Genomic DNA, 27,461 nt, shown 5'->3' with positions numbered 1-27,461 from the left:
TCCCTTGTCCCTTGTTTGTATCCTCTTTGTCTCTTCTTCCTCTCTCTTCTTATTTTTCTTCTAGTGATGATCATTTGATTATTTGAGCCCGGAATATTTTATCATGAGTGAATTTTATCATTGTTTTCTCATACTTGATTTTTTATTAGTAAATATCTTCCTGATTGTCTTGGCCAGTAAAAAAAAAAAAGAATCACTTAAATTATGATGTCTTATGTGATTATTGAAATTAATACAATAATCTCTCTGTTAACACTTAAAAATAGCACAATAGGCTGGAATGGGAGAAAGAGACATTCCTGACCCGTCATGGCAATTCAAGTCTCAATCGGTATGGTTTGGAGTCCCCGTTGATAGTCCAGTGCGGCTCTACGATATAATCCGTATATACATCCATGATAGTGAATAAGAAATAAATACAAGAAAAATAAAAATGATTGAGATATACAAATTTATATGGTTCGACATAATAGCTATGTCTACGGGCATTTAGGGAGAAGAAACCATTATAATATAGTTTTTTTATCATCTTTAATAGTCACTCATTCTCATTATATAATGGAGATAAGAGATAAATTTTCCGAAAGTAGCCCTATTGTTGGTACTTTGATTGCGAGGTTGAAGAGGCTGAAAGGGAAGTCGAAGAAGCCGTCTGAAGGCCTCCCGAAAAGTTCCCCAACAGTTGTCTGGTTTCCTCGTTTTATCTTCTGCCTCTTTGTTCCTCTATGTCACATATCTCATTTTGACACTACATCACACTCTGTTCTTCCTTGACCTTTTGTCTCCTCTTCGGTTCTCTCTTTCTTTCTTCCTGAAGAGACCCACCTTTAAGTTGGACTTAGAAAACCACTTTTGAGTTTTGAGCCAGGGATATTTATCCCCTCCACTCTCTTTGCCGCAACAATTTTACTGAAACCTTCAAAATAATTCTGAAACTATTCTCTGCGGTTTGACTTGCCTAGAAGTCAGTACTGACAGCCCAAAACCAGAAACAACCAAGAACTATGGCATCCTAATTCCTAAGGGCAAGAACTTCTGTAATAATTAAATTGTAAACCGTGGACATGACATACATGCATGATACATACATGCATGCATGCATCCATACAAGAATTATGAATAAGATAGATACTGCTACATATGTGTAGGCCAAGAAAAAAAAATATAATATAGACACAAAATAAAACTGTAGACATGATCGAGAGTCGAGACATGTCATTGTACTCTACAGTACTCATCCAGATAAATATTAGCCTTTCTGGTTAACGTCAATATCGGATCACGCAGGCTGGACTTTGTCGTTTTTCATACAAAAATAATAGCACTAATTTAGTTTGTAGCAATAGTCATCTGTATGGATGTTTTCCCTTGTTTCAGGCGATGAAGACACAACAACTACGCATACAATAAGCATTGTGTCGTCGTCACTCAGACTTTGATTTCTCACCTACATTATTTCTTCATCAAAATCCAGTCCTTGGCATTTCGTGGCCGTTGGCTGCGATGGATACATCGAGATCTCAACATCATGTTGGCATTGTGTTTTTATGTTTTGTTTTCTACGTCACCATTTCTGCGATCAATGTAATTGAGATTGAGTGCAGATATTGCAGGTCTTGTAGTCGGTCTTGTTCTAGATATAACCATATTGACTCACTTGAAGGAAGATTTTCAGGTTATTTTCTGGCTTTCCTGCTCTGTTATGGATAACACCTTCTTCTTCTCTTCAACCCCATTTGGTTTTGATGGAATCCAAGGCAGTTTTGGTTCTCTTGAAGGCTTTGAGAAAGCGAAACAAGACCACTTTTTTAATTTTGAATCGGGAGAGGGTAGTCCTATTTCTACTCGATATGGTTTTCATCATGGGGACAGAGGTAATAGAGGAACTCATTTCTTGAAAGATCAACTACAGCACCAACAACCCAAGTCAGGATATCAAACATTTGACGAATTTCACTTCAACCTTGTTTTCCCACCAACAAAAACAATCCGAGAAAGTACAGGGCTTGTACATCTCCCCACCAGAGTTACGGAAATTCTTGAAAACGATAATCAATTCCCACATCCATCTTCGTTAGCTTTTCTAGAGCTCCTACAAGATGATGGAAGTGGGTTCCAGAGATTGCAGGGAGAAAACTCGGAAAAGTTAAGCGAGATAAGCGCTGAAACTTGTGCTCTTAGCCGCAAATTATCAACCGAGGAAATCTTTAGGGTGGCCGGAGCAAGGTATGTACAATTATCTACTCAAATGTATAATTACAATTACCACATGCCTATGCATCCTTTTGGTTTTGCTCTCTCGGGTCTGTCTGATGATGAAAAAAAAGATGTGGAACTTGCCCACGATCTTCTCTCTGTGGCTGAGAAGGTTGGCTACCAACAATATGATCGTGCAAGCAGATTGCTTTTACGTTGTGATTGGATTTCTTCTTCAAGGGGTAGTCCGGTGCAGAGAGTTGTTTTTCATTTTGCTGAAGCGCTCCGAGAGAGGATTCAAAATGAATCAGGAAGGGTCAGAGTAACGGGATTCGAGCAAAACAATGCACACTTGGGTAGCAATAGTGCATTGCTTAAATTTTACCAACAACTTCCTTTCCCTCAGATAGCGCTATTCACAGGAATCCAAGCCATAGTTGAAAACGTTGAATTGAAGCGTAAGGTCCATTTGATAGATATCGAAATCAGGTCTGGAGTGCATTGGTCACTCTTGATGCAGGCTCTTGCAGAGAGACGAGATTTCCCCATTGAGCTTCTTAAGATAACTGCCATTGGACTTGGATCAATCTGCAACGAGAGTATAGAGAAGACCGGTAAGAGGTTAGCCATTGTTGCCGAGTCCTTAAACTTGCCCTTTACATTTAAGTCTGTTTTGTTATCAGACATGAAAGATATCAAGGAAGAACTATTCGAAATTGAAGATGAAGAAGAAGTGATAATTTTTGCTCCATTAGTACTGAGAACAATGATTTCAAGGCCTAATTGCATTGAAAACTTCATGAGTGTTATCAGAAATCTCTATCCATCTATAATGGTTGTCTTTGAAGTAGAAGCAAACCATAATTCACCCTCATTTGTGAATCGCTTCATTGAAGCTTTGTTCTTTTATTGTGCATACTTTGATAGCCTGGAGACTTGCATGAAACAGTATGATGAGGAGAGGATGAGAACGGAAGCACTTCTGGGTGAACACATCAGAAACCTTGTAGCAGAAGAGGGTCGAGGAAGGACTAATCGGAATGTCACCATGGATGTCTGGAGGGCGTTCTTCTTGAGGTTTAAAATGGTGGAAATTGGGTTAAGTGAGTCATCCCTATTCCAAGCCAGTTTGGTTGTCGAACGGTTCTCTTGTACAAATTATTGCACATTGGATAAGAATGGGAAAAGTCTACTTGTTGGGTGGAAGGGAACCCCACTTCATTCCCTTTCGGTTTGGAAGTTTAATTAAAAGAGAGGCGCAGCATTCGTGTGGAGTTGCCAGGTTTCATTCTCAACAACTTCAAAGGTTTTCATCACTATGTATCTCGGACATCTTATTCGCGGTATAAACCCTATATATTGATATAGAGTCCTAAATATAGAGAAATGATAGTTACAATCGTGAGTGCGCAAGCGCCGTACAATCACTTTGAAAAAAGTGAATAAATACGGGATTCATATAAAAAATAATAATAATTTTTTAATAGTATACCCTACTCTTTTTCAAAATGACTGTACGGCGCTTGCACATTCCACGACTGCATGTAGCATTATTCCTTTCTCGGAGAGACCTCTAAATGAAGCATTGTCATGTCTTGGACAATTTGTCTATGTTTGTTTATTTTGTGAAACAAATGCAGTATGTAGACTCTGAAGAACAAAGCAAGTCTACTATTCTTTTATTAAACATGATTCCAAATATTAAGAGTTGCCTCTTCTTGACTAGTTTATTTTATTTACTTTGGGATTATGGTTCAATCTTTTATGGGCATCGAATGTGGTTTCAGTGTTTAGCTAGGAAGATTCCTTAAGAGTTATATTTCATGCCAGAGCAAGAAACGGGAACAAAGGCTTAATGAACAGAGTAACGAAAGACTTGTAATCTGCAAGTAGATTCGCACACTCACTCACAGCTTTAAGTTCTGGCAAATCTGCAAGTAGAGTATGCAAGTCTCGTACATTCTTTTTGAAAAATAATTTTTTAACAGTAGATTCCACTTTTTTTTTTTCAAATTGAGTACACGGATCTTACAGACCCAAAACTATATCTATTATTACTAAATCAATAAATCATAAGTATGCTCAAATCATGGGGTCTCACACGTACAATTGTTGCTTTTTCCTGTGAAGTGAATGGAGCTTTCATTATGTTTGCTAACACATCACACTCATAAACTACTAAAAAGTCTCAATTTGCATACAACCCACAAACTAGTAAGTGCACAAAAGGACTCGACTAAAATGTCAGCTAGTTTAGGGATTAGTTTTTTCTCACTTCTATTACATCCTCTCAAACAAAGTTAGGAACATAAATGGACTTGATTAAAATATGATGCCATTTATAACAAACTAATGATCCGATAAAAACTCAAATCATATTTATTTTATAGTCCAAGAGATCTCATCAATGTTGAAATTTAAATCTTGTGAAATACTTATAATTAGTATGAATTTCTTTCTTTCGCAAACTCCCTAATACTAAATTTAAGATATTACATTTTCATTAGTGAAAAAAGACAAATATAAAATGTGATCTAATTAAAAAAATATATATTACAAAGAGTATCAATAGAGCAATTTATTGTAAAGGTTTCTTGACAATTGGTGGTGTCTTAAGTTGCATTTGGTGAGTCACTACTATATATTATTTTATTATTATTTTTTACATAATTTTTATTATTATTCACTATTATTCAATATTTTATCATTACTTTTTCAATATTATTCACAGAATATATGAGATCACTTCACTACTCAAACGCAACCTTAAAACTAGTTTGGATAGTTGATTATTCTCAAAATTGAGAATATTTTACTACTATTTATTATTTTATTATTATTTTTTACTATTATTAATTACTATTTAATATTCTATCATTACTTTTTCATTATTATTTACAAAATATTTAAAATCACCTCACTACCCAAACGCAACTTTAGAACTAGTTTGGGTTGTAGAGTATTCTCAATTCTGAGAATAATTTACTACTATTTATTATTTTATTATTATTTGTCACCAACTTTTCACTATTATTCAATGTTAAATATTAAAGTTACAAGATTCATTTCATGAGCATTTCAAAAAAAAAAGACTCATTTCATGTGACACTTGAACAAAAAAAAAAACTCTTTTAAGTGACAACTTTAATAAACTTTAATCCAACGAAAGATTACAACTTTGTATCATTAGATTACGCATTTGGAACCTTGAAAAAGGTGATTAGATATAAAACAGAAAGATTTAACAACACCTCAAGAGGAGAAGAGAGGAAAAGAAAGTGGTGGTTTCGGTCAGAGACATTCAGGTGCTCTCATTCGCATCGTGTACGCCACGTCACCGAACCTTCCCCCGTTTCGGAGGGCCAACATTACTTCTTTCGTCTCTCCCTCGGGCCTCGGAGTTGCAGAGCAGAGCAGCCATGGTGTCCAAAGCAAGCGACTCTGCCATCAAAATCAGAGTCAGTCTCTCTCTTCCCCGATTATTGAATCCGCTACTTCCTTCAGCGGTTTTTGTTTTTGTATATACCCATGATTTTCCTGGAACTCTTAATTCTCTTATGATTTGGATTTTTAGATCGTAGATTTGATATCCAGTACCCGATTTTCGTGAATTTAAATTTCGAAATTTTTTTTGTTTAGGAGTAGCGCTTTTATAGCAATTCTCTAGCCGTTCAACCTCAAATTGTTTGTCGAGAAATTAATTTTTTTCTGCAGCAAACGGGGCATTAGGTGAAACTAATGAGTTACTTAGGACTTAACATCAAACATCCAGTTCAAGGTGAAATTACTTAGGACTTAATAAAGGCGTCGATAATTGTGCATGCAATTTATGTTTGAAAAAAATTATCTTCTATAGTTTATGTGTTGTTTACATTGACAGAAATCAAGCGGAGAACAGTCAAGTGATTCTCTTGGAACCTTACCATATAAGATAAATCAGCTAAAGAAGCAAATTCAAGCAGAGAGAATTGTTTCAATCAAAGTAAGTCGCATATTTCATGACATATTAAAAACAAGGTCTCATATTTTATTATATTTGAGGCCGATGCAATTCTCAGTATTAGAATGCTCACCTTTTTACTTGCATGATTATCTTTGTAGGTTTTGTGGAGTATAGAGTAATCCACTTTCTAGTTTCTACTAAAAGTTGCACGAGTTCAATTTCTTCAATAATTGCATCCCATTGATGCCCTTTTATTTGTAGTTTTACACGCGCGCACACACAGAGAACCCTATTATTTAATTTTTATATTATTTGTTAAGTTGAGTGAATCATACATTTCTTTGTTTTTTTTTTTTTTTTCTTTGCTTTGTGGTAATTTAAATTCTCCATATGATTCTGGAATACTGCAAAGCACCATCTTCTGTGCCAAATATTTCATGTATAGGATTGGCATTTTTCCATGAGTAGTGATAAACCTACAATTTTTTTTTTTTTTTTTTGATAAGTAAGAGATAAATATTATATATATGAATGAAATAGGCTTAGTCCATGTACACAGGAAGTATACAGAAAGGCACCTAAATACATTTTAAGAGCGATAAATTAAAGACAAGAAATCATGAACTATTTTACTAATCATTTTACAATCAACCAATGCAATTAAACCACTTCATTAAAAAAAAAAATCTCAATTGTACAAAACTACCCTCAATTTTGTGTAGAGTTGTAAAATAGATGTAGGAGAGTTGTAAGGGAATCATTTTCCTTTATCCATTGTCACTATAAAGCAATCAAACAGCTTGGTTGAATTGGAACCCTGACCGGGAGTTTTTGTATGGAATTAGCTCTTGCTCGTTTTGACTATAATCATTACAAGTATATCTTTGGATTTGGTTATGTGCAACACCTTATCCACCAAGAGTGAGAAGCCTGCTTTGGCACATGTTGCTATCCTATTGCATCTAACTCCTCCATATATCTTGCACAGGACAAAATTGTGAAGAATGGAAGGAAGCTAGAAAGTCATGTTTCTCAGGCTATATTGGTGACATCAAGAAAAGAGGATTCACTCATGGAGAATGGGGTTGGAAAAATGCTTTCTTCAAGAACTGAACGTCCTTTCTGCAAGTTTAATGGACTTGCACAAGGTTTTGGAGATAAGGACCATATTAACAGTCACGAAGTGGTATTGTCAACAAGTACCAAACTTCCACATGTCGAAAAGTTACCACCATATACAACTTGGATATTTTTGGACAGGTATGGAGATACTCCTCTGTCCTCTCCATTTCGGTTTACCAAATTGGACATTTCATTGATGTGAACTTGTCCAGTGCCCTTCTTTAATGCTTTTTTTTTTTTTTTTCTTTATAAGCGAGAAACATGGAATGATAGGGAATGCAAAATAAATACATCTTCTTGTTCCATTGTTTCAAAGGAAGATTTTATTTCTTTCCCTCCTATCTTAAACTTGTTACACAGCACAGAAACCAGAGAATGGCTGAAGACCAGTCTGTGGTTGGGAGAAGGCGTATCTACTATGAGCAACATGGTGGCGAAGCACTGGTCTGTAGTGACAGTGAGGATGATACTACAGAACCTGAGGAAGAGAAGCATGAATTTTCTGAGGGTGAAGATCGTATTCTGTGGTAAGTTTAAATGAGATGCTATACTTGCAAAGTAGATATGGTGTTTTTAAACAGAAATCGATTCTGTGTTTGGTGGTACAACTCTTGTCAGAGAAAGACCTTTGCATTACCTTGTTCAGCCTTACATACAGTGATATTGATACTCCTAGTTATGCTGGCTTCTACTTCATGGAACTTAGATGGTGCTTGACTTACTTCAGAAGTTGTCCAGACAAGCATAAATGGCCATGAAATATGTTTAACCTTTTGTCTTATATACTTTTTATGCTTGTGTATTTATCAACAATCTTAAGGAGGATTGAGTTCTTCCATACCATAAGAATGTTTTTTTAAATCTTCTCTCTTTTGAAATTTTCAGGTTGGCTTTTGAGGACCATGGGCTAGGCGAGGAAGTTGTGAACATTTTGAGCCAGTTTATTGGAGGCACCACTTTGGAAATGCAGGTAATCTTAATTAACAGATGTTTTTAACCTTTGGAATTTCCTATCAAAAAAAATTAACAGATGATATTGATTATTATGTTCAGGAGGATGGTAGAAGTTTCTTGATTCTTTATTTGAAACATGATTGGCTTGGATTTCTTCTGAGCACTTTCTTATTTGCCGAATGCTTTTGTTTTTTAAATTGCAGGAGCGGTATGACACACTTAAGGAGAAGTATTGTGAGAAATATGACCTGAACTCCAAAGACTCCTGGAAATTTGGACCTGACAGGGGTTTATATTTGGACAAGAGCCTTAGTGCTGCTTTAGATTCTTTCGATAACCTTTTCTGTCGTCGTTGTATGGTATGTGTTCTTAGAACATTTCTCATCTGTATTATTTGGTGAAGAGAATCACTGGCCATGCCCAATATAATTCATTAAAAGCTTCCATATAAATGCTTATCTATTTGCATCTATCCAACAGCTATTCGACTGCCGGCTACATGGCTGTTCTCAAGCTTTAATTTATCCTGTAAGAAGCAGCACTGTTTATAGTTTTGACTTAGTTTGATGTTTGTTTCATCCATTTATTTGACCAGAGGCTTTTCTTGACAGACTGAAAAGCAGTCATACTGCTCTGAACACGAAGAAGACAGGACACCTTGCAGTGCTCAGTGTTATCTTCAGGTAAGGATTTTTCCCCCTCTTGAAAGTCATCAGTTCAAATCCGATAAGGGGCTTTGGGTTTTATTTCTTAGTATAAACAAGATACACTTAGACCAGATTTTTTTTTTTTTTATAAGTAAAAATATTATATATATATATATATATCAAAAGGAGAAACCAAGTACACTGAATGTATACAAGAAAACACCTTGCCCAAAATGACCCAAAAATCCCCTAATGACCCAAAAAGCCCAGAAAACACCAAACCCGACCCCAACCCCTTGTTTCCCGTAGAACTAAAACTCTAACCGAACACCCAATCCCAACCACTTGGACCAGAAAAATCCATGACATGATTTTCTGTTCTCTTGTTTTTTCCTAACCAGCTGCCATTCCTTTTGTGAGACCTGGATCATCCCCGTGTTCATGTGTGTTTTTTTGTGTGTGGTGTCTGTGTTGATGTGGCAGCCACCTATTTACAATTGGTTCCTTCTTGTGAATGCCTAGCATCTGACTGGAGGGGTAGTTTGCTAATAGTAATCAGAAAGGAGGGTTTTGTTTATGAGAGACACATAATTTTCTGTGTAATATACATTTTAATTCAATTGTGTTTGTATTAATGACATTTTTTTCTCTTTCCAATAAAGCTCCATCCCTCTCAAAATGGTTCTGCTCAGTTAGAGGTAAGTTTACAATCAAATTATCTACCCAAGAAAAAAAACCATGAAACTGTCTGCGTTTTCTGAACCTGTGATGAATGATTACACAACTCAACTCAACAAATCACAGGCCACACAATCTGCTTCATTTCACTTTCCCTTTAAATTTAGTGGCCTTTTTTTCATAGTCACCATTTTCCATTCATGTTTACTTGAGGGTTTCTGCCACTCTTGCACATGAAATATGTGAAGTCTATCAAATTCTTGCAGTTAAGAGTTGCCAAAGACTTGCCAGAAGTTTCAATTATTGATGATTTTCAGAGGATGGAAGGTACAACTTTAGAAGAAAGGGTTGGTACTCCTGTGTCCTGTAATGCTGAAGAGCTAGGTACACATAATAGTGAAAACATTATACAAGATGAAGGATGTATTTCTGGTAAAATTACACCTGTTACTTCTGAAGCTATTTGTAGTTCAGAAGTTGCTGCTGTGATTTCAGTTACTTCTCTCACGATGGTAGACGACCAAAGGATGGGGAAGCGCAAGGTCATGGAGCTCACAGACGTGACAAGACCTGACTCAATCTTGGTTTCTGATGATTTCCAGGATTCTGGTAAGAAACAGAAGAAACTATCAGCTTTGGATATAGGAATTGTAAGTAGTGAAGCGAAACCTACTCTGGATCACACTTCAACCCCCAAATACTCTCCAACAGAACCTGCTGAACATACTTTAAACGAGTTTGTTAGTTGTGTTAGTGCTTCTTGTGATAGATTTGAGGACAATGTCAGAGATGAAATAAAAGACACTAGAGAAGTGCCTGAGCTGAACCACTCATCCAATTCTATAGGGCGAAGCACCGAAGGGTTAAGTAGCTCTGAGTGGAAACCGATTGAGATTGAACTGTATTTAAAGGGTATAGAGATGTTTGGAAGAAACAGGTATGGAGCCTTCTGCTTTGCATACTTTTTACAAACGTTTGTGTACCAATAAAAAATATATTTGTATAAGTGACCACCGTCTGAGTCACCAAGAAAAGTCCAGGGTCAAAGGGAAGAACTTGAAGTTAGCATCCAATTTAGTTTTGGATGGGTGCTTATATGTGTAATATTTCCAGTTTCTTTGTATGAATATGAGCTTAGACTTCCATTGTTACTTCTGCTTTGAATAACTTGTTTATTTATGTATTTTACTTGCTCAAATATGTGTCCATAATTTTCTAGATAAATGGACACCAGTGTTTTTCTAACAGCCTCATGGTGACCAAAGTTTCCCTTGGTCAATTGTTATTTTTCTCTATAGAACACAAATTTGAGGGGAGAGAGAGAGAGAGAGAGAGAGAGAGGAAATGGCTTTACAAATGGCAACAAGTGGCTTGAATTGTAAAAAAATTATTAAACCTGCCAGAGCCAGAGATTCTAGTCTAATTCATCTGATAACTTTTTTTCTTGTTTTTGTTGGGGTTGTTGGGGTACGTGCATATTAGGTTCTGTTTTCTTCTGGTAGATGCCCAACTCAATCAATTTAATTTATATTTTTTGCAATTATGGATCTTTTTTCTTGTTTTCAAGGTGGGATACAGGTATCTTTGTTTATCAGTTTGCACTTAATGTAGGACTCATGATTTGCAGCTGCCTCATAGCCAGGAACTTACTTTCTGGTTTGAAGACTTGCATAGAGGTATCCACTTACATGCATGACGGGGGAGCTTCAATGCCAAACAGAGCCATTGTTGTATCAAGCTCGTTTACTGAAGACAAGGGGAAAGCTGATATAGAATATACTGTAAGCGTTCCAAGTATTTTTTTCCTTGATTGTCATTTTTCTTTTGATTTTTATCTAGTTATTAGGTGAAGTTGTTGTAGCTCCAGTGAGATTTAAAACAAGATTGTGGAATTATCTGTCATACTAGCTGAGCAATGGGGATATTCTTCTCCCTTCACATAAAGCTTGTTTTGTTGATGATTTCTTATGAAATTTTCAAGCACAATGGGGCTTGACTATCCACAACTCCAAGCGTGCATCTATCAAGGTTCAACCTTGGGAATTAACAATTTGGTCAAATTAATCATGTTTCCCTATGTAGTATTCTTCCTTCGTTGGAAGGTTGTACAAATGTTTTTGGTAAATCTTAAAGGAGCTCCATGTGCTTCAACTGAGTTAAAAATCAAGATTGCTGTAGTGACTATATTTGAGCTTCAGTGGTATGGGTCAAGATAATCGAACTGGCTTGATAGCCGCAAGTCATCTTTTGACTGGAATTTTATTCTCCACTTGCATACATTTAGTGTACTTGGTTGCTCCTTTTGATATATATAATATTTTTACTTATCAAAATTTTTTTTTTATTCCCCACTTGCTTGTTAACCAGTATTGTTAATTAGCCTTTATTTTTTAATGGGCTGTGGCAATTGTAGCCTTAAGTTGGCTATGAAACATAGGGCCTTGATTTACTTTTTGTACTCTCGTGTTAGGACCAAGATATGCCAGCAAGGTCACGGCTGCTACGTAGAAGAGGCAAAACACGGAAGTTTAAATATTCCTGGAAATCTGCCGGCCTCCCATCAATTTGGAAAAGAATCGCTGATGGGAAAAACCAGTCTTGCAAGCAATATAGCCCTTGTGGATGCCAGTCGATGTGTGGAAAGCAATGCCCTTGTCTACAGGATGGAACTTGCTGCGAGAAGTACTGTGGGTATGTTCAATTGGTTTTTAATATTAGCTGTTCAAGTGGTGAAGATGTTTTTTGTTTTATCATGGTCAATAAATATTCCTGGTTAAATATAAGATATGTGATGCATAGAAGGTGCCAGCTATTCCGCTAGCAAACTTACCAGACAACACATAGCTTTTTGGTAAAGTCACTAGAGATTCTTTCAAATGAATTGTGAAGTATGACCAGCCCAGCAAGTTATTTGGAGCCACCCAATGTGCACAACATGCATGTAAATTCATATACTTCCAAGTGAAATCACTAGATGGTTCTAAATAATTGTTAGTGCAGCTCTTGGACCGAACAAATTACTTATATGCCTTGGAGTGGTAATGGCCTAGCAGAAGCAAAACAAAAAAGTTAGCCATTGAAATCCAAACACAAATTTGAGAGGAATAGAACTTGAAAAAAAAAATATTCAGAATACGTTCTTGTGCTTAAAAAACTCGAATGGAGATGCTAAAGAAATCTTTTCTGAGTTCCCGTGCTTATTAAAAATATCTAGTCACATTAAATTTCCAATTAAACCTTAGGTGAATCAATTGCTTGGGTTTTTTTTTATAACGCCCCAAAAGAGGCCCAACCCACATCTAGGCCTATACTTCAAAAGGACTAGTCAATGATACAATTAGAGTCTCATTGGAACCAATTTTTTTTTTTATTGGTAAACAAATTTTTATTGATCAAAAGGGAGACATAGAGTGTCCAAGTATACGGGACATATACATGAGCACGGTCGCAATGTCTAGCTTAGAGATACAAGAAAATCATGAAAAGACGTGCCATGAAAATCAATTACAATTGACCAATGGAGTAAAGTATTGAAAAACAAAATTCTAAGCTCTTCCATTGATCTCTCTTGATCTTCAAAGCATCTTGCATTCCGCTCCCTCCAACTCATTGGAACCATTATAAAAAGCAAGAACTTCTTCTTCTCAAGTAATGTGGGATCTCATACACCTACCCTTATCAATAAATATAGGGTATCACAATCTTCCCCCTTTAAATTCCCGATATCCTCGTTAGGCTAGTCCATCATAAGTGGTACGGCTCATGTCCCACATTTTTTTTTTAAGATAGACTCTGATACCATTTGTAACATCCCAAAGGAGGCTCAAGCCACATCTGGGCCTATACTCCAAAATTGACTAGTCAATAATACAATTGGATCCTCATTGGAACCATTAAAAAAAGCAAGAATTTCTCATTCCCAAGCAATGTGGGATTTCATACCCCACCTAGCCTTATCAATTAGTATGGGATATCACATTTTTTTCTGCTGACTAAAAGTTTAGCTGGTTGGATATTTATGAAGGATCCTGCTAGCAGGCCGCCTGGCTTTTACCGCTAGTTCAAAATTTTTTGGATTTTTTATTATTTTCTTTTAAACATTTTTTAGTATCCTTAATCATTAAGAAAAAATAAAAATAAAAACACACAACTTCATTAATAATCACTTCCTTAATCATTAAGAAAAAAAAATTAAAATAAAATAAAATGCATGAGTGGTAAGATTAAGGGGGCAAAATCATAGGGTCATCTGGCGTTTTCCATTTATGAAACCGATACATAATATGAAATAGAACTTTTAAACATGTTTCAGGTGCTCAAAGAGCTGCAAAAACCGATTCAGGGGATGCCATTGTGCAAAAAGTCAATGCAGAAGTAGGCAATGCCCATGCTTTGCTGCCGGACGTGAATGTGACCCAGATGTTTGCCGAAATTGCTGGGTTAGGTAAGGAGTTTCATATATTTGAGTTGGATACTAACTACGCTGGTGTTGGTAAACCCCATCTTATAATCTCATTAGTCTTTCATTTGTCTATAAAGACGGTTCTCCATTAAACGTCATGAAATTTTTTATGTCTCTTAAAGATGTTTTGATATTTTCTCACCACATTTAAAGAATTATCGTGAATTCAGTAAGTCTAAAATGAAATTTTATTTTGTTGTTCATTCTTTGTGATTCCATTTATCTATAGTGTTGCGTTTGAAGTCATTTGCTTAATGCAGTTGTGGAGACGGTTCATTAGGTGAGCCACCCAGGCGAGGAGATGCCCAATGTGGAAACATGAGGCTGCTTCTAAGGCAACAACAGAGAGTGAGCAATTCCTTGTGTTTAGAACCAAATTGATAATGTTTTTTTTATGAGTAGAACCAAATTGATAATGTTCCCATCACAAGGATCAAAACTGTATCGTAAACTCCTTTTTTTCTCCTTTCTGAACACTAGATTCTCTTGGCAAAGTCTGATGTTGCTGGATGGGGAGCCTTTTTGAAGGTAGAAGACAAATTGTTTCTTTGTTTTCCCCTAAAATATCTAGCCAAATCTTCTGACTGAGTTGGCTGGTGTGATTACAGAACCCTGTGAACAAAAATGACTATCTTGGAGAGTATACTGGCGAATTGATATCCCATAGAGAAGCAGATAAGCGGGGGAAAATCTATGATCGGGCAAATTCATCTTTCCTTTTTGACTTGAATGATCAGGCAAGTGACCTTCATTGTTTAGTTTCTCCACTAGTCTTTAAAAATTTGAGTTGTCAGGCTGCCTCATCGCAAGTTAAAGGTTACACGCCATTTTTCACTTTTTCTTATGAAAGTGCTTTAAGGTGCTAAAAGCACTTTTTAAGCTCCCTGATGCAAAACCAAATGGGCACTTGACCAACAGGTCTGAGGCTTTTTGTTCTCGCAGAATATTATTTTCAACATACCGTCACTTTAGCTGACAAGTTTTGGTGCAGACTTTTAGATCAACATGTACATTCATTATGCTTTTTTTTCCAATTAATATAGGAGGTAGGGATCTACGAAGGGAAAATATGGTGATAGAGAAAGAATTCTTGAGGGATATAAAATGAATATTTAGTTTTTTGAAATATTCTATCAGTACTCTTTGTATCAGCTTACTTTTGAGATTGTGAATGTGTTTAGTGCCTTTAGGGAAAGTATCTGTTTTGAGAAGAGGAAGTTGGTGAAATTGGAAAAAAAAAAATGTTTTGTTAGGATAATGTGTGGAAGTGTTTACTCCTTTAAAGCTTGTAGTGCCGCCTAACAAGATATTTACATCAGAACACATGTATTGGATCATGTAATTGGAGTTCTGGCCTGAGGTTGCCTTGCATTCAACAAACATTTAGTTTCGAATGAAAAGTGAAGTGCTTCATTTTGTGTTTCATTCTCCAATTCCTTCGTCTCTGTTTGCCCTGCTTGGTGTCTTCTTATACAAGCATGCCATGCATGGCCAAATATAATGCACTGTAGCTTCAACCTCTTAGTTTACGTTGTCTGAAATCTGAAAGCAGCTAGTATTTACAGTTTGTTCTTGATGCTTACCGCAAAGGAGACAAGCTGAAATTTGCAAACCACTCATCAAACCCTAATTGCTATGCAAAGGTATGTGACTTTCTGTAACTTCCCTCTCGAATTAGTTGTTCATTAAGCTGATACACTGGTTTGTATAGGTAATGCTGGTTGCAGGAGATCATCGCGTTGGCATTTTTGCCAAGGAGCATATTGAAGCTAGTGAGGAGCTCTTCTATGATTATCGATATGGACCAGACCAAGCACCCGCATGGGCTCGAAAGCCGGAGGGTTCCAAGAGGGAGGATTCATCAGTCTCCCAAGGCAGAGCAAAGAAACATCAATCTCATTAGCCATTGGGCCTTGTTCAAGATGTACATAGTAGTCCATTTCTCTGGCTACCCCAAGAGGTTCTTTTTCTACAAGTGACACTTCTTAAAAGCAGAGAACCTTCTTGTGCTCGATTTTGCTTCTAGAAATTATAAAGGTCGAGCTATAAGATTCTATAGTACTAATAAGGTCAAACATAATTGTCGAAAAATAAGCTAAGAAATCCTTCTAGCAGTTCAGTATAATAGGGCAATAGATAGAGAGCATTGTCAAGGCATATATTATTGTTATTTTAATGATGTAAATATTCCTTTTCATATAAATTTGTTACTGCAGTTTGCAGTAGTTTACCTCAAAAATTTTAATTGCCTGTTGAAAATTGTAGCACCTATTTCCGATTTCTTTTTCATATGGATTGCAGCTCCTTACAAAGCACAGTGCTATGTGTGTATTGTTTAATGCCAAATGACACTCGGACTCAGGTAACTTAAGAACTTCATATCCTGTAGAGTCTATCATAAACTATTTTCTATGGTTTCCTGTTAATCTCTTTACTACAGTAGTTATCTATTGCTAACTTCTGCTCAAAATAATATCTTATTCTTTTTGTTCAACTTTTGTTTCCAATAACTAGGAGTTGCCTCTCCCTTTCCTGCTATTGATGGCAGAAGGGATTCAATGCAAGAGGACCATGGACTTCCTTTCTTGAGAAATTAATGACCAATAAATTTTTGAGAATTAGGGTTTATGGGCATGGTAGGATGAATAAAATAATGATGTGAACATCTGTAGCATTTTTTTTATTGGTTTATTGGCACATATTTTTGACAGTGTTGAAACTGCATGAGCCATGATGACAGGTTGCCAATAACAAATCAATGAAATGATGATATGATTTAACATGCCTCCTAGTGACATGTTGTGTGTTTGAAATTATATATATATATATATATATATATATGTACTTTCCTTTCTCTCTTTTTTTTCTAGATATGAATTATTGATATGATGTAACATGCCTCTTTGTGACTTGTTATGTGTTTGGATTATCTATATGTTGGGCAAAGACCATTTGCAAAGTAGAGCTCTCTTTTTGAGAAGTTATCTACCTATCTTGGTTTTTTTTTTTTTTTTTTAAAGTCTATTTTGCTGGACAAATTTTCCTTCATATTTGCTAATTATTCATTCAAGGAAAACTTGTTATTAACTCTATTTTTCGTTTTATTTTTTTAATTAATATTGAGTTTTTGTGGGATCCCTTATCCCCATTCTGTTAAAAGAATTTAAATTTTATTTTGTATATAGAAATAATATTTTTAAAAAAAATACATAACTTACTTCAATAAACGAGAATCCAGGATCACGTTATGCTGCACCATCAGCAAAGAACTAGAACACGTGGTGAACGCTTGTGTCTTTTTGCGTGTCTTGGAATGTATGTAATGAAATGGGCAAAATACAACCCAACCCAACTCTCCTAATTCGCTTGAATTGACGCATATTATAGTAAAAAAACTATGTAAATTACGTTGAATATATCAAATTATAAGTTCACGAGCACACTAACTATTTTATAACTCATTTCGTCTAATTTGAATTTCAAATTTCATACAACCAGTCATCCATATTACACAAGATTGTAAAAGGAGTAGTAAAAAGTGTGTATTACTATTTCTCAATATACGAACTCTAAAATTCAAAGAGACCATTTATTAGAGTGGAAAATAAATTAACGCAAAACAAAACACTGTTACAATGATCACCCCCTTAATTTCAAGCAGAAAAAACAGCCTCGACAATGGCATGCTTCTTCTTAGGATATCCCATGCCAAGCAGGTAACTGAGATACACCTTCCCATCCTTCACAGTTGCTGCTGTTGCCACACGATGCGTCGGCCCCAACAATGTCGCAACCACGGAAGCTGTCTCCCACCCATCAGAACTCTCCACTAATCTCCCAGAAGGGTTCTTAGCAACCACAAGCTTTGTTGGAGAGAGTAACTCCAAACCATCTCCAAATATCAGAGACCCTCCAACTACCTTTATCAACTTCACTTCCTGATCTGATCCCTTTGCTATATCAACCTTATACAGATTCCCACTAAATGTATGAACCACAATCAAGAAACCGTCCGGATGGTATACAATTCCATTGAGTCCAACCAAGTTTCTGTGCCACTCTTTTGGAGAGAAGAGTGGGCTTGTTATGATGGATAGGAGCTTTCCATCAACCCCAACTTTCCAGATTTTATTACCTTTTGCATCAGCAACGTATGCATTTCCTTCTGCATCCACTGCTACATCCTCCGCGAAAGATTTCCCATCACCTACTCCATCCATTCAAAAAGATTGGAAAATCGTGAGATGAGCAAATTATCAAGTGGATGGATATACATTTGGTTTGACCTCAAGGAATACAATAATATATAGCTGCCACAAGATTCTTGGGTGTTTCACTTCAGATCCCCATCTTGACACTGAGCATATATTATACCTTATTTTATCATGTCACGCAAATGGCATTGTTAACAATATAATATAATGTTATCAAACAAAAATAATAATAATAATATAATATAATAATTAAATTTATATCTTCCCATCAGCTTAAGTTTTTTAGACAATCAGTAATCTCACATAGTATTAAAACAGAGATTTTGACTCTACATTCTACTCTATTTAATTATATATTCTACATGTTTGTTGATTCATTAAAAATGAATCTGATTCACACTTAAAAGGAAAGTGTTGAGAATATAATACAAATAATTAAATCTACTTTTTACTTAAACTTTTGAAATAAGCGTTCTGAATATTATATTCTTAACGGGCATGTTCCTATTCTTTTACTCCTAAAATTCATTTCTGGTTACAGTATTGCGCAACTTACATCTTTTTGACAGTTACATCCTTTTGAGGAGAACATGACCATATTTGATTTTTTGTTTGATTAGCAAAAGAAAGAAAATAGTCGGTGAGACAACTAAGGTAACAGCAAACCTCGAATGCACCAAATAAATAATAATTCTATTTATCCTCTGATAGTACACATCACATTTATTTTATTTTTATTTTTTATTTTTTTTATAATAAATATATAGTGAATAGATGATAAGTAGATTGAATTAATTTAATAATAATAAAATAAAATAAAATAATAATTTTAAAATATGTAAAGTATTTGACGTGTCATGACCATCCTCCCAAATAAATGATATTCTTTACTGAGTTCTCAACTTACTCGGGCCACTGAGGTGCGTCAGAAACAACCGGTTCCACGTTGACAAATCATAAGCCGCCACCGCACCGTACCGGTTTCCGATGGCATCTGCGATCGCCACTAAAAGCCGGTTCCTCGGCCGGTCAACGACGAGGCCGAAGGACCCATTTCCGGCCAAGTCAACTTCCTTTACCACCGGGACCTCATGTAAGATCACGGTCTCGGCTGACTTCCCGTCGAGCTCCTCGGGAACTGAAAGCTGGCCCACACCACCTTCAAGGAAAGAGACGAGGAATCTACGGTTGAGATCGTCCCACTTGGCGCACTCGCGGAACCAGCCGGCGCTGTGGTAGTTGTAGACGTGGGTGGAGGGCCTGGCTATCTCGAGGGAGATGAGGTAGGCGATGGGTATGGCTGAGATGAGGAAGAGAAAGAGCAGGGACTTGGCGGAGCAACACGCCATCACAGATACACAGAGAGAGGAATGGTTTTGACTGCGAGTCTGTGAGCGAATGAGGGTGGGTGAGGTGCAGTAGCAGCTAGCGGGAGTCGGCAGGACTGTTTGCAGGAGTTTCTTTCATGGACTTTTTCAGGTGCTTAATTTATTTGTAGACGACGGAAAAATAAATGCAATTTCATGTATCCAAAATATATAGAAAAAATCAACCTTCTATTATTTACACAATCTTTATTCACTACATTTTTTTATTTTTTTTCTTTTATCAAATATTTAATATATGAATAATAAATAAAATAATTAAATTAATGTAAAAAGAATAAACTCAAAAAATTTAAAAAAATTTAAAAATTTAAAAAAATATAATATGTAGAGACTGAAAAATTATGTATCATTGCTCAAATATATATGTATTATTATTATTATATATATTATATAATTGGATCCCTTTTTAATTTTTCTTTTTAATTCGAAAAGTAATCATGGACTGTTGAATGCAGTTAGGAATCTTTGATAACCTTTAAAAATAAAAATAAAAATGAAAAATGGGAATGAAATGGCAGAAATAGATGTGAATGCGTGGCAACTGCACCAACCAGTGATTGACTTTGAATGCTGGAATGGGAACCCGTTTACTCTGAATTGGAAACATTGGTTTTGTCTTTGCGTCTTCATCCTCTAAAAAATACTCCTAAAATGTGGAAAAAAAAACAAAGACCCATTCTTTTACAAGTGGCGTTGGTTGGTTGGTTCAAACTATGTGGTCTTCAGGAGGACTGGTTGAGATTCTCCCCCTCCTAAGTTTATTTAACTTGTGTTTTAAAATTTGCATGTGAGAGAGCTTTTATATTTTTTTATTTTTTTTTAATTTTGTTACTCATCATCTTACACACCACACGTCATACTTTTTTTTAATTATTTCTAAATTAATTGAATTTTTCTACTTATCATCCGTACCACCACATATTTGATAAGAAAAAAAATAAAAATAAAAAATTACTTTCATCCTCATGAAATGCATGACAATAATTCTCGACTTACATAAAGTGTTAGAGAGATCAAGTACATGTAACTGTTCTTAAAATAATTAAGCGGGATAAGGCTAAAAATATTAGACAGAAGCACGTGTAATTATGCAAAAGAGATAAATATTTTTTTATTATTTCAAATAAAAAGGATAGTATTCATTTTTATATAAAACAAAAAATTATTTCGCTTATTAAGATGATATAAAATGATCAAAATATCTCATATTTTACTCTAAATATATACCATCCTTTTAAAAGTGAAATAGAGTAAAATTATTTATTCCTACAAAACTAAACATTCTATCTTTTCTAAGAAGGTCATCTTCTCTAATAATGAGAGGTAGGGTCCATTTAGATACAGAATTAATCTCATCTCGTATCGTCTTATCTCGACTAACAATTTAATTATTACTTATAAATTATAACAATTTAATTATTACTTATAAATTATTTCAATTCACTATTTAAACGGGTCTTTTCCAAACAGCCCTTAACAAAATAATCATCCCTTTGTCCATCTACGGTGGGCTTTTAAAAAATCAGAGTTTTATTAGCCCAAGAATCAAGTGTTCTCTTTACAGTGTGATCCTCCTGTGTTCCCAAGGCCCAAAGTGTTCTCACGTGTTGATATACCTCACGCACGAAATTGGTCTCTAATTAATGGGATGTAAATTTGAACCGGCGAAACCAGACCACTTGGATCGATTTTGAATCGGTCCGGTCTGGGTAAGAGTGCCAAATACTATTAACGGATCATATTCGTATCGTATCAAAATATGTATATTATACTATATGGATCAACCATAACCCGACCCGTTAAGCTTATCGTATCAAAATCTCAAACTCTACCACGACCCATTAAAATAACGGGTCATGTCATGTCAGTCCGTTTTGATCCATTTATATAAATGGGTTGAACATACTCGAAATTAACATATTTAACCTAGTTAAGTTTAGCATCATTTTATATAAATGTTAAAATCACAATATCTATAAAAAATATAAAACTAATTATAAGTGCAAAATTACAATCCAAATAATAAAAATATCAAAATTAAAATCTCAACAATTTTATTTTTAAGTATAAGAGTATAATTTTAATTTTAATTTTCTTAACAGGTTATAACGGGTCAAAACATGTTGACCTATTATCAACCCGTTAAACAATCATGTCTTAACGGGTCAATCCGTTTTGACTCAAATCTGTTAAGGATAAATTCTAAACCGTTTTCATCGTATTGTGTTCGTATTAGGTTAATGGATCGTATCACATATTGTCACCCATAAGTCCAGGATCTATTCTTGTAACCGTAAAATTGGCCAGACCCGGTCCGGTCCTGGTTCCATGGTTTCCAAGACTGGACAGGACCAGACTGGCCAGGTTGGGAAAAAAAATTAAAAAAATTAATATTTTATATATATATATATATATATATAATTATATATTAAATAATTTCATATTATAAATTATAACATCAAATATTAATCTTAAATATGAACATTTATAATTTGTTTAATCATATGTTATTAATATAATTATATATAAGATAATCTAATTATAATTTATAAAATAAAAGTTTAATCTTAAAGATGAAAATTTAATTTATCATGTGCTTTATACATAAAATATATATTTAAATTATTAATAACATTTTATTTATAGCTATACTAATATATAACTGATATATTATGTATAGCTAAATAATCATTATACTAAATAATCACATATAAAATAATGATGTGGTATATGTAAGTATAACTATATATAAGTATATTATATATTATAGTTGTATATCTAACTATAATATAAGTGAATAGATATATATATATATATATATATAATTATAACTATATATGTAAGTATAACTATATATCATAGTAGTATATAATTATATAGTTGTATATATAAGTATAATATATTTTAGTATATAATTATATATAATACTAATACTATCACTATAATAAATTACTATACTAATACCATCACTAAAATACTATCAATAATATAGTTATAATAAATTAAACTCATCGTAACAATTAACAAAAACTAATATAACAATTAACAAACTCACTATAGCTATAGTTATACTTATATTATATAGCTATACTAATAGTATAATATTAATACTATTATATAGTCTAACTAATACTAATAATCTAATATAGGCTATAGTTGTACTTATACTAATATAATTATACTAAATCACTATAACTAATACTAATATACAACGATACTAATAGTCTAATATTAATACTATTATATAGTCTAATATATTATATAGCAATAACTAGTACTAATATATATATACTAATATTAATAGTCTAATATAGATCACTATAACAAAATATATATAACTATTTATAGTATTAGTATTAGTATAGTATATAGTATTATTATAAGATATACTATAGTATACTATATATATCATATATATAATATATTAGTTTTTGGAGTCTGCGAGTTTGGGATCTCCAAGGTCGACTGTCGGTTCTCTTTCCAGAGTGGCGCGTGTACTGCACGCGCCATAGCAGCCTCTGTGCACTGCTTTTCCTTTTTTGTGCAGTGTTTTTATTTGTAGTTTCTTTTGTATAATATTGTTTCTTGGTAAATAAAAATTTAAAAAAAGTAGTGCCTTCGGACTTTGGTCCGAATGGAGTAGTGGTCCTCCCTCCGCATTGACAGGATTTGGTGTACCCTACCCTGCTTAGTCGAGGTATGGGGCTTTGTAACCTCTGTCGTGGATAGATGGGGTATTTTCTCTAAGATCCAGGTTTTTAGAGATTTACCGTCTGGACTAGACTATGTCAGTCACGAAAGTGTACTAAAAAGCTATTTAACGATTGTAATTGATTTATTTTTCAAGTCAACTTTGTAAATCCTCTCTTAATGAAAGGTTATATCTGTTTCATCAAAATATATATATATTAATATATAATATACTATACTATATATTAGATATATTATGCATATAGACTAAATTTTAGTCCCAAAGGCCAAACGGCGTCGTTTAACGTGGCTATATATATATATATATATATATATATATATTACGGTTACATACTCCCTCCCCCGGTCGACCATTTCTGCCCTGCCTCTCGAGTCCCTGAGTTCCCGCAGCCGTCTCTCACGCTCAGCCCCTCTCTCACGACGTCAACAGCCCCTCGCCTTCGACACTGTTGGTCCGTTCTGTTCTCCTCTACTTCCACTTGTTCCCGAGGCTACAGAATCACAGATATTGTTTTCCCCTCTCTTGGAGAGCTAATCGGTATGTGAACATATATATGCTTTTTAATTTTCAAAATCTTACATTTACTTCATGAATCATTTCAACGTTTCAATTCATAGCTAATTGATTCATTTCATTTAGGGTTTTTTTTATCAAATTTACAGATTTGAGATTTAGGGTTTTTAACAGATTTCGAAATCTGATTAGGGTTTATATTTTATAGTTTTTTTTGTATAGCTCCCCATCAAGCTGAATCTGTATTCTATAATTGTGGAAGGTATAATTTTATATTTTATATTTTAAATTTTAAGATTAGGGTTTATATATGTTGTATATCTCCCCATCGAGGATGAACATGTATAGTTTCCCATCCAGCTGAAAATAGCTTGATTTTTTTCCTTTTTGTTTTTGTGGGTAATTTTGTTTGTTTGTTTGTTCATATATATCTGTTAGTAGATTTGAACCTGATAAATTTTTTTGGGTTGCATGGATGTCAATCAGTGATTCTACTGGTTTGGTTTCTTGTGTGTTCTGTGTTTTCTTGAATCATTACAATGTTTTCTTGCATTGTGTGTATTCTCTATTTGAATTTATTTATGCGTGTATTCTGAATGTAGTCTTTTTGTGTGTATTCTTTATGATCTTTCTTGCATTGTGTGTATTCTCTATTTGAATTTTCTGTTATTGCATTGATGATTTTTCTTTCTCTATTAATCTTTATTCTGTGTATTGATATATGGAACCCAGAAGCTTTTTCTCCTGTGCTATGTAACGAGAGGCAGGGTACTTTTCCCTTTTGGCTTGTCGTTGCAATTCATGTACTTGAGATTCCTTTATATCAATTTATTTGGTGTCCATTGAACACTTATTAAAAAAGTCAGTTTTGGTTGATCCTTCTTTCTTTTCTTTTTTTTTTTTGTGTATTTTTTGTGAACTGGTATCAATATGTGCACAACTGCATATTGTAAAAACTTTAATGAGCTTCTGATTTAGGGTTTATTTTGTTGTTAACAGTTTTTTTTTTTTTTTTTTAATATCAGATTTTATATTTTTATAGCAGATTTTTCTATAGCAGTTTTTTTGTTATGGCAGATTTTGTTATAGCACATTTTTTACATGGGAGCAATTTTTTTATGGCAGAATTTTTTTATGGTAGATGATTAAAACTGGAAAACCGGACCGGTAAAACCGGAAGTACCGGTTTAGGGAGGTAACTAGTGCGTAATCGGTTTTTGAAAATACTAAACCAATACATACCGGTTTGATCCTAAATTTGTCTAGAACTGGACCGGACCGGTTGCACCCCTAATAATTATCATGATCCATTTTGGGCCGAAAACCTTGAAGCTCAAGCCCTACAAATGAAGAAGAAGAAAAATATGAAAAACAGAAATCCTGAATCTGAGTGCTGAATACGATAACTCCAACAAACAAACATGGGGCTTTAGGACGCCACGCTACTCGTCCATTTCTCAACAAGAGTAGGGCAAAACAGAGATTTAACCCAATACCACCAAAAAGTCACAGCCATCACCGGGTTCCCCAATTTCTCTGGTTTCCGCCGCAGATCAGAAATCTGATCGATTATTCAGCCAAAAGATTCCTTTGTCTATACCTCTGGTGAAGTTTTTGTTAACGATATTAATTTTGTTTTATGATTTTTTTTGTTATTGTGAGTATCTGTTTGCTCGTACAGTCTGCTTGGTTCATTTTGTTAATGATTCTTTCTTTTTTTTTTCATCGTCTGTTTGGTTGGTGAGAAAGCGTTAGAAATAACCGAAACCTTAAGTGCTAGGTATCAGATATAAGTCATTGATGGCTCTATAGAAAACCCATCTAACTGAACCTCTAACACGCGTGCTTTTATATTTGGATCTGGAATCGGTCATTATTTTTGCGAATAGTAAGGACAATGAACAGGTTGGTTTTTTATTTCTTAAGAGCTAAAATCTTGGAACTTTTTTTATCAGGAGCTGCCTTATATTTCATTATTTTTTACTTATATTTTCCCGTGAAAAGTTGAGTTTTTTTTTCTATATACAAAGATCACGTGTAATTTTGTTCATTTTTCCTAGGCATGATGTTGCTCAAGTTATATTTTTAGATAATTTCAAAAACTAGTTTTACCAGGTCCTTTTGTACTCAAGCTGAATGGTGTATTTAGATAACAATGTGATTTTCTTTGTTTTGGGCCTTTGGTTTTTGACACTTGTTTTGTTTGCTGGTTCTTTGCGTTGACTTGAATTCCAAATGTAAAGGAAACTATATATTTTCTTGGGGCTGAGAGGATCACAAAGGATTTAACTGTATAGTGAACATAATCTCACAGACCTATGATGATGGATGTAAAGGTTAGTGTGCCAAAGTAGTTGACTGGAGTTGAGAAGTTTGCCCAGATATTCCTTATCAAAAAAAGAAGTTTTCCCAGATGTCGTGAAATGCAGAAACTTCGCTTCTGATGAACAAATATTTCTGGATAAATTGTTAAAGTCTCTTCTTGGTTACTGAGTATTTGACCGTACAATTCAATGCCTGGTATGCTTCTGGTTGCAAATAAAGATTGATTCTATCAGCACATGGGGCATGAAGATTAACACCTTTTGGAAGTTTGTAATAACGAGATTCCCCATATTCTTTAATGGACTGCATTGAAACCATTACCGTTCTGTAATATTCCATTGTCAATCTGAGATATAGTCTAGTCGTTTTTGTTTTAATTTATTGATTTGTTACTAGTGCTTTCGGGCCTCTTAAGAAGGGGGGAAAAGATTAAAATGCCATTTTCTACCTGCAGATTTTGCAAGCTTTTCCTATTAAAGAAGCAATGGCTGGTTCTAGGGTTGCCCATGCCACCTTGAAGGGACCAAGTGTCGTCAAGGAGATATGCATTGGGATTGTACTTGGTTTGGCTGCTGGTGGCCTCTGGAAAATGCATCACTGGAATGAGCAGAGGAAAGTGAGGCAATTTTATGACTTGTTGGAGAAGGGTGAGATTAGTGTTATCGCACAGGAAGAATAAATCTTCCTAGTTTCTGTCATGATTATGTGGGCACATCCAGTTGTTTGTTTCTAATTTTGTGTTCCCTTCCATCTGGCTCCCGACTCTAAGATGAGCTTATTTTGGATTTTAAGCGAATAATATACTGTACTCATTTGCAGACTGCAGTGTTTGCTTTACGTGAAATTTCATGGTATTTGCTTGTGGTTTCTCTTATGATTTGTTCAAGGGGAAAATCAAATTGTTTAAAGTTATGCTGCATGTGTACAGCTCACTTCCACAACTTGAATTAGACAGACCTGTGGAGATAGACAAGCTTGATATTTTTTGAGACTTGGATGCACAGTTCTTTGTATTATCTTATGTTCTAGGTTAACTTATTGACTGCTGGAGGAATGTGTTCCCAATTTTACAACCAGAGATATGCTTCTCTTTCCCTACCCTTGCCCCGGGCAGGGTGGGATGGTTTTCCAGCCTTGCTCCCACCCTCTTTGCATTTTGCTCATTCGCCCACTAGTTGCATAAAAAATATCAGTTTAATCCATCAAAATATTTCTGTCAAAAAAATGAGAAATGTTTGGTCCCATGTGAGTGTTACAAAAGGAAGTTTACAAACTAGCATTGTTATGTGATACCATAGATTTACCGT

At 34.7% G+C, this 27,461-nt stretch overlaps 4 protein-coding genes across 19 annotated transcripts; 3 read left to right on the top strand and 1 right to left on the bottom strand.

The window, feature by feature from the left end:
- The first annotated feature begins 1,398 nt into the window (after nt 1-1,398).
- Nucleotides 1,399-3,470, top strand: LOC121260492 (DELLA protein RGL1-like). The gene has a single exon (XM_041162395.1). It carries the CDS (start codon nt 1,703-1,705, stop codon nt 3,443-3,445), a length of 1,743 nt encoding a protein of 580 aa, XP_041018329.1. The 5' UTR covers nt 1,399-1,702; the 3' UTR covers nt 3,446-3,470.
- Nucleotides 3,471-5,434: 1,964 nt separating this feature from the next.
- On the top strand, nt 5,435-16,227 carry LOC121260491 (histone-lysine N-methyltransferase EZA1-like). Of its 14 annotated transcripts, none has more exons than XM_041162390.1 (20): nt 5,436-5,654; nt 6,077-6,178; nt 7,128-7,399; nt 7,627-7,788; nt 8,147-8,231; nt 8,419-8,574; nt 8,696-8,743; nt 8,827-8,898; nt 9,525-9,560; nt 9,807-9,867; nt 10,036-10,149; nt 10,387-10,477; nt 11,168-11,321; nt 12,011-12,231; nt 13,853-13,984; nt 14,263-14,350; nt 14,483-14,530; nt 14,611-14,739; nt 15,568-15,645; nt 15,714-16,227. In XM_041162390.1, exons 1-20 carry the CDS (start codon nt 5,616-5,618, stop codon nt 15,903-15,905), a joined length of 2,280 nt encoding a protein of 759 aa, XP_041018324.1. In that variant the 5' UTR covers nt 5,436-5,615; the 3' UTR covers nt 15,906-16,227. The 14 variants fall into 14 exon arrangements, with proteins under 14 accessions (XP_041018315.1, XP_041018321.1, XP_041018313.1 ...); XM_041162389.1 differs by having other exon boundaries at nt 9,807-9,924; XM_041162381.1 differs by having other exon boundaries at nt 5,435-5,654; nt 9,807-9,924; nt 10,036-10,477.
- Nucleotides 16,228-17,449: 1,222 nt separating this feature from the next.
- LOC121260489 lies at nt 17,450-20,400 on the bottom strand. 2 transcript variants are annotated; one of them, XM_041162375.1, is made up of 3 exons: nt 20,394-20,400; nt 19,124-19,587; nt 17,450-18,209 (listed from the first exon to the last, which is right to left on the bottom strand). In XM_041162375.1, the coding sequence occupies exons 2-3, from the start codon at nt 19,563-19,565 to the stop codon at nt 17,656-17,658; spliced, it is 996 nt and encodes a 331-aa protein (XP_041018309.1). In that variant the 5' UTR covers nt 19,566-19,587; nt 20,394-20,400; the 3' UTR covers nt 17,450-17,655. The 2 variants fall into 2 exon arrangements, with proteins under 2 accessions (XP_041018309.1, XP_041018310.1); XM_041162376.1 differs by lacking the exon at nt 20,394-20,400 and having other exon boundaries at nt 19,124-19,709.
- Nucleotides 20,401-23,633: 3,233 nt separating this feature from the next.
- LOC121260490 (cytochrome c oxidase subunit 5C) lies at nt 23,634-27,007 on the top strand. Of its 2 annotated transcripts, none has more exons than XM_041162378.1 (2): nt 23,634-23,767; nt 26,609-27,007. In XM_041162378.1, exon 2 carries the CDS (start codon nt 26,639-26,641, stop codon nt 26,831-26,833), a length of 195 nt encoding a protein of 64 aa, XP_041018312.1. In that variant the 5' UTR covers nt 23,634-23,767; nt 26,609-26,638; the 3' UTR covers nt 26,834-27,007. The 2 variants fall into 2 exon arrangements, with proteins under 2 accessions (XP_041018312.1, XP_041018311.1); XM_041162377.1 differs by having other exon boundaries at nt 23,643-23,853.
- The last annotated feature ends 454 nt before the right edge of the window (nt 27,008-27,461 follow it).

Source organism: Juglans microcarpa x Juglans regia, chromosome 4D (genome assembly GCF_004785595.1).
Source record: "Juglans microcarpa x Juglans regia isolate MS1-56 chromosome 4D, Jm3101_v1.0, whole genome shotgun sequence".
In the NCBI taxonomy this organism is placed as follows: Eukaryota; Viridiplantae; Streptophyta; class Magnoliopsida; order Fagales; family Juglandaceae; genus Juglans; species Juglans microcarpa x Juglans regia.
This window is presented reverse-complemented; position numbering and strand designations above follow the sequence as displayed.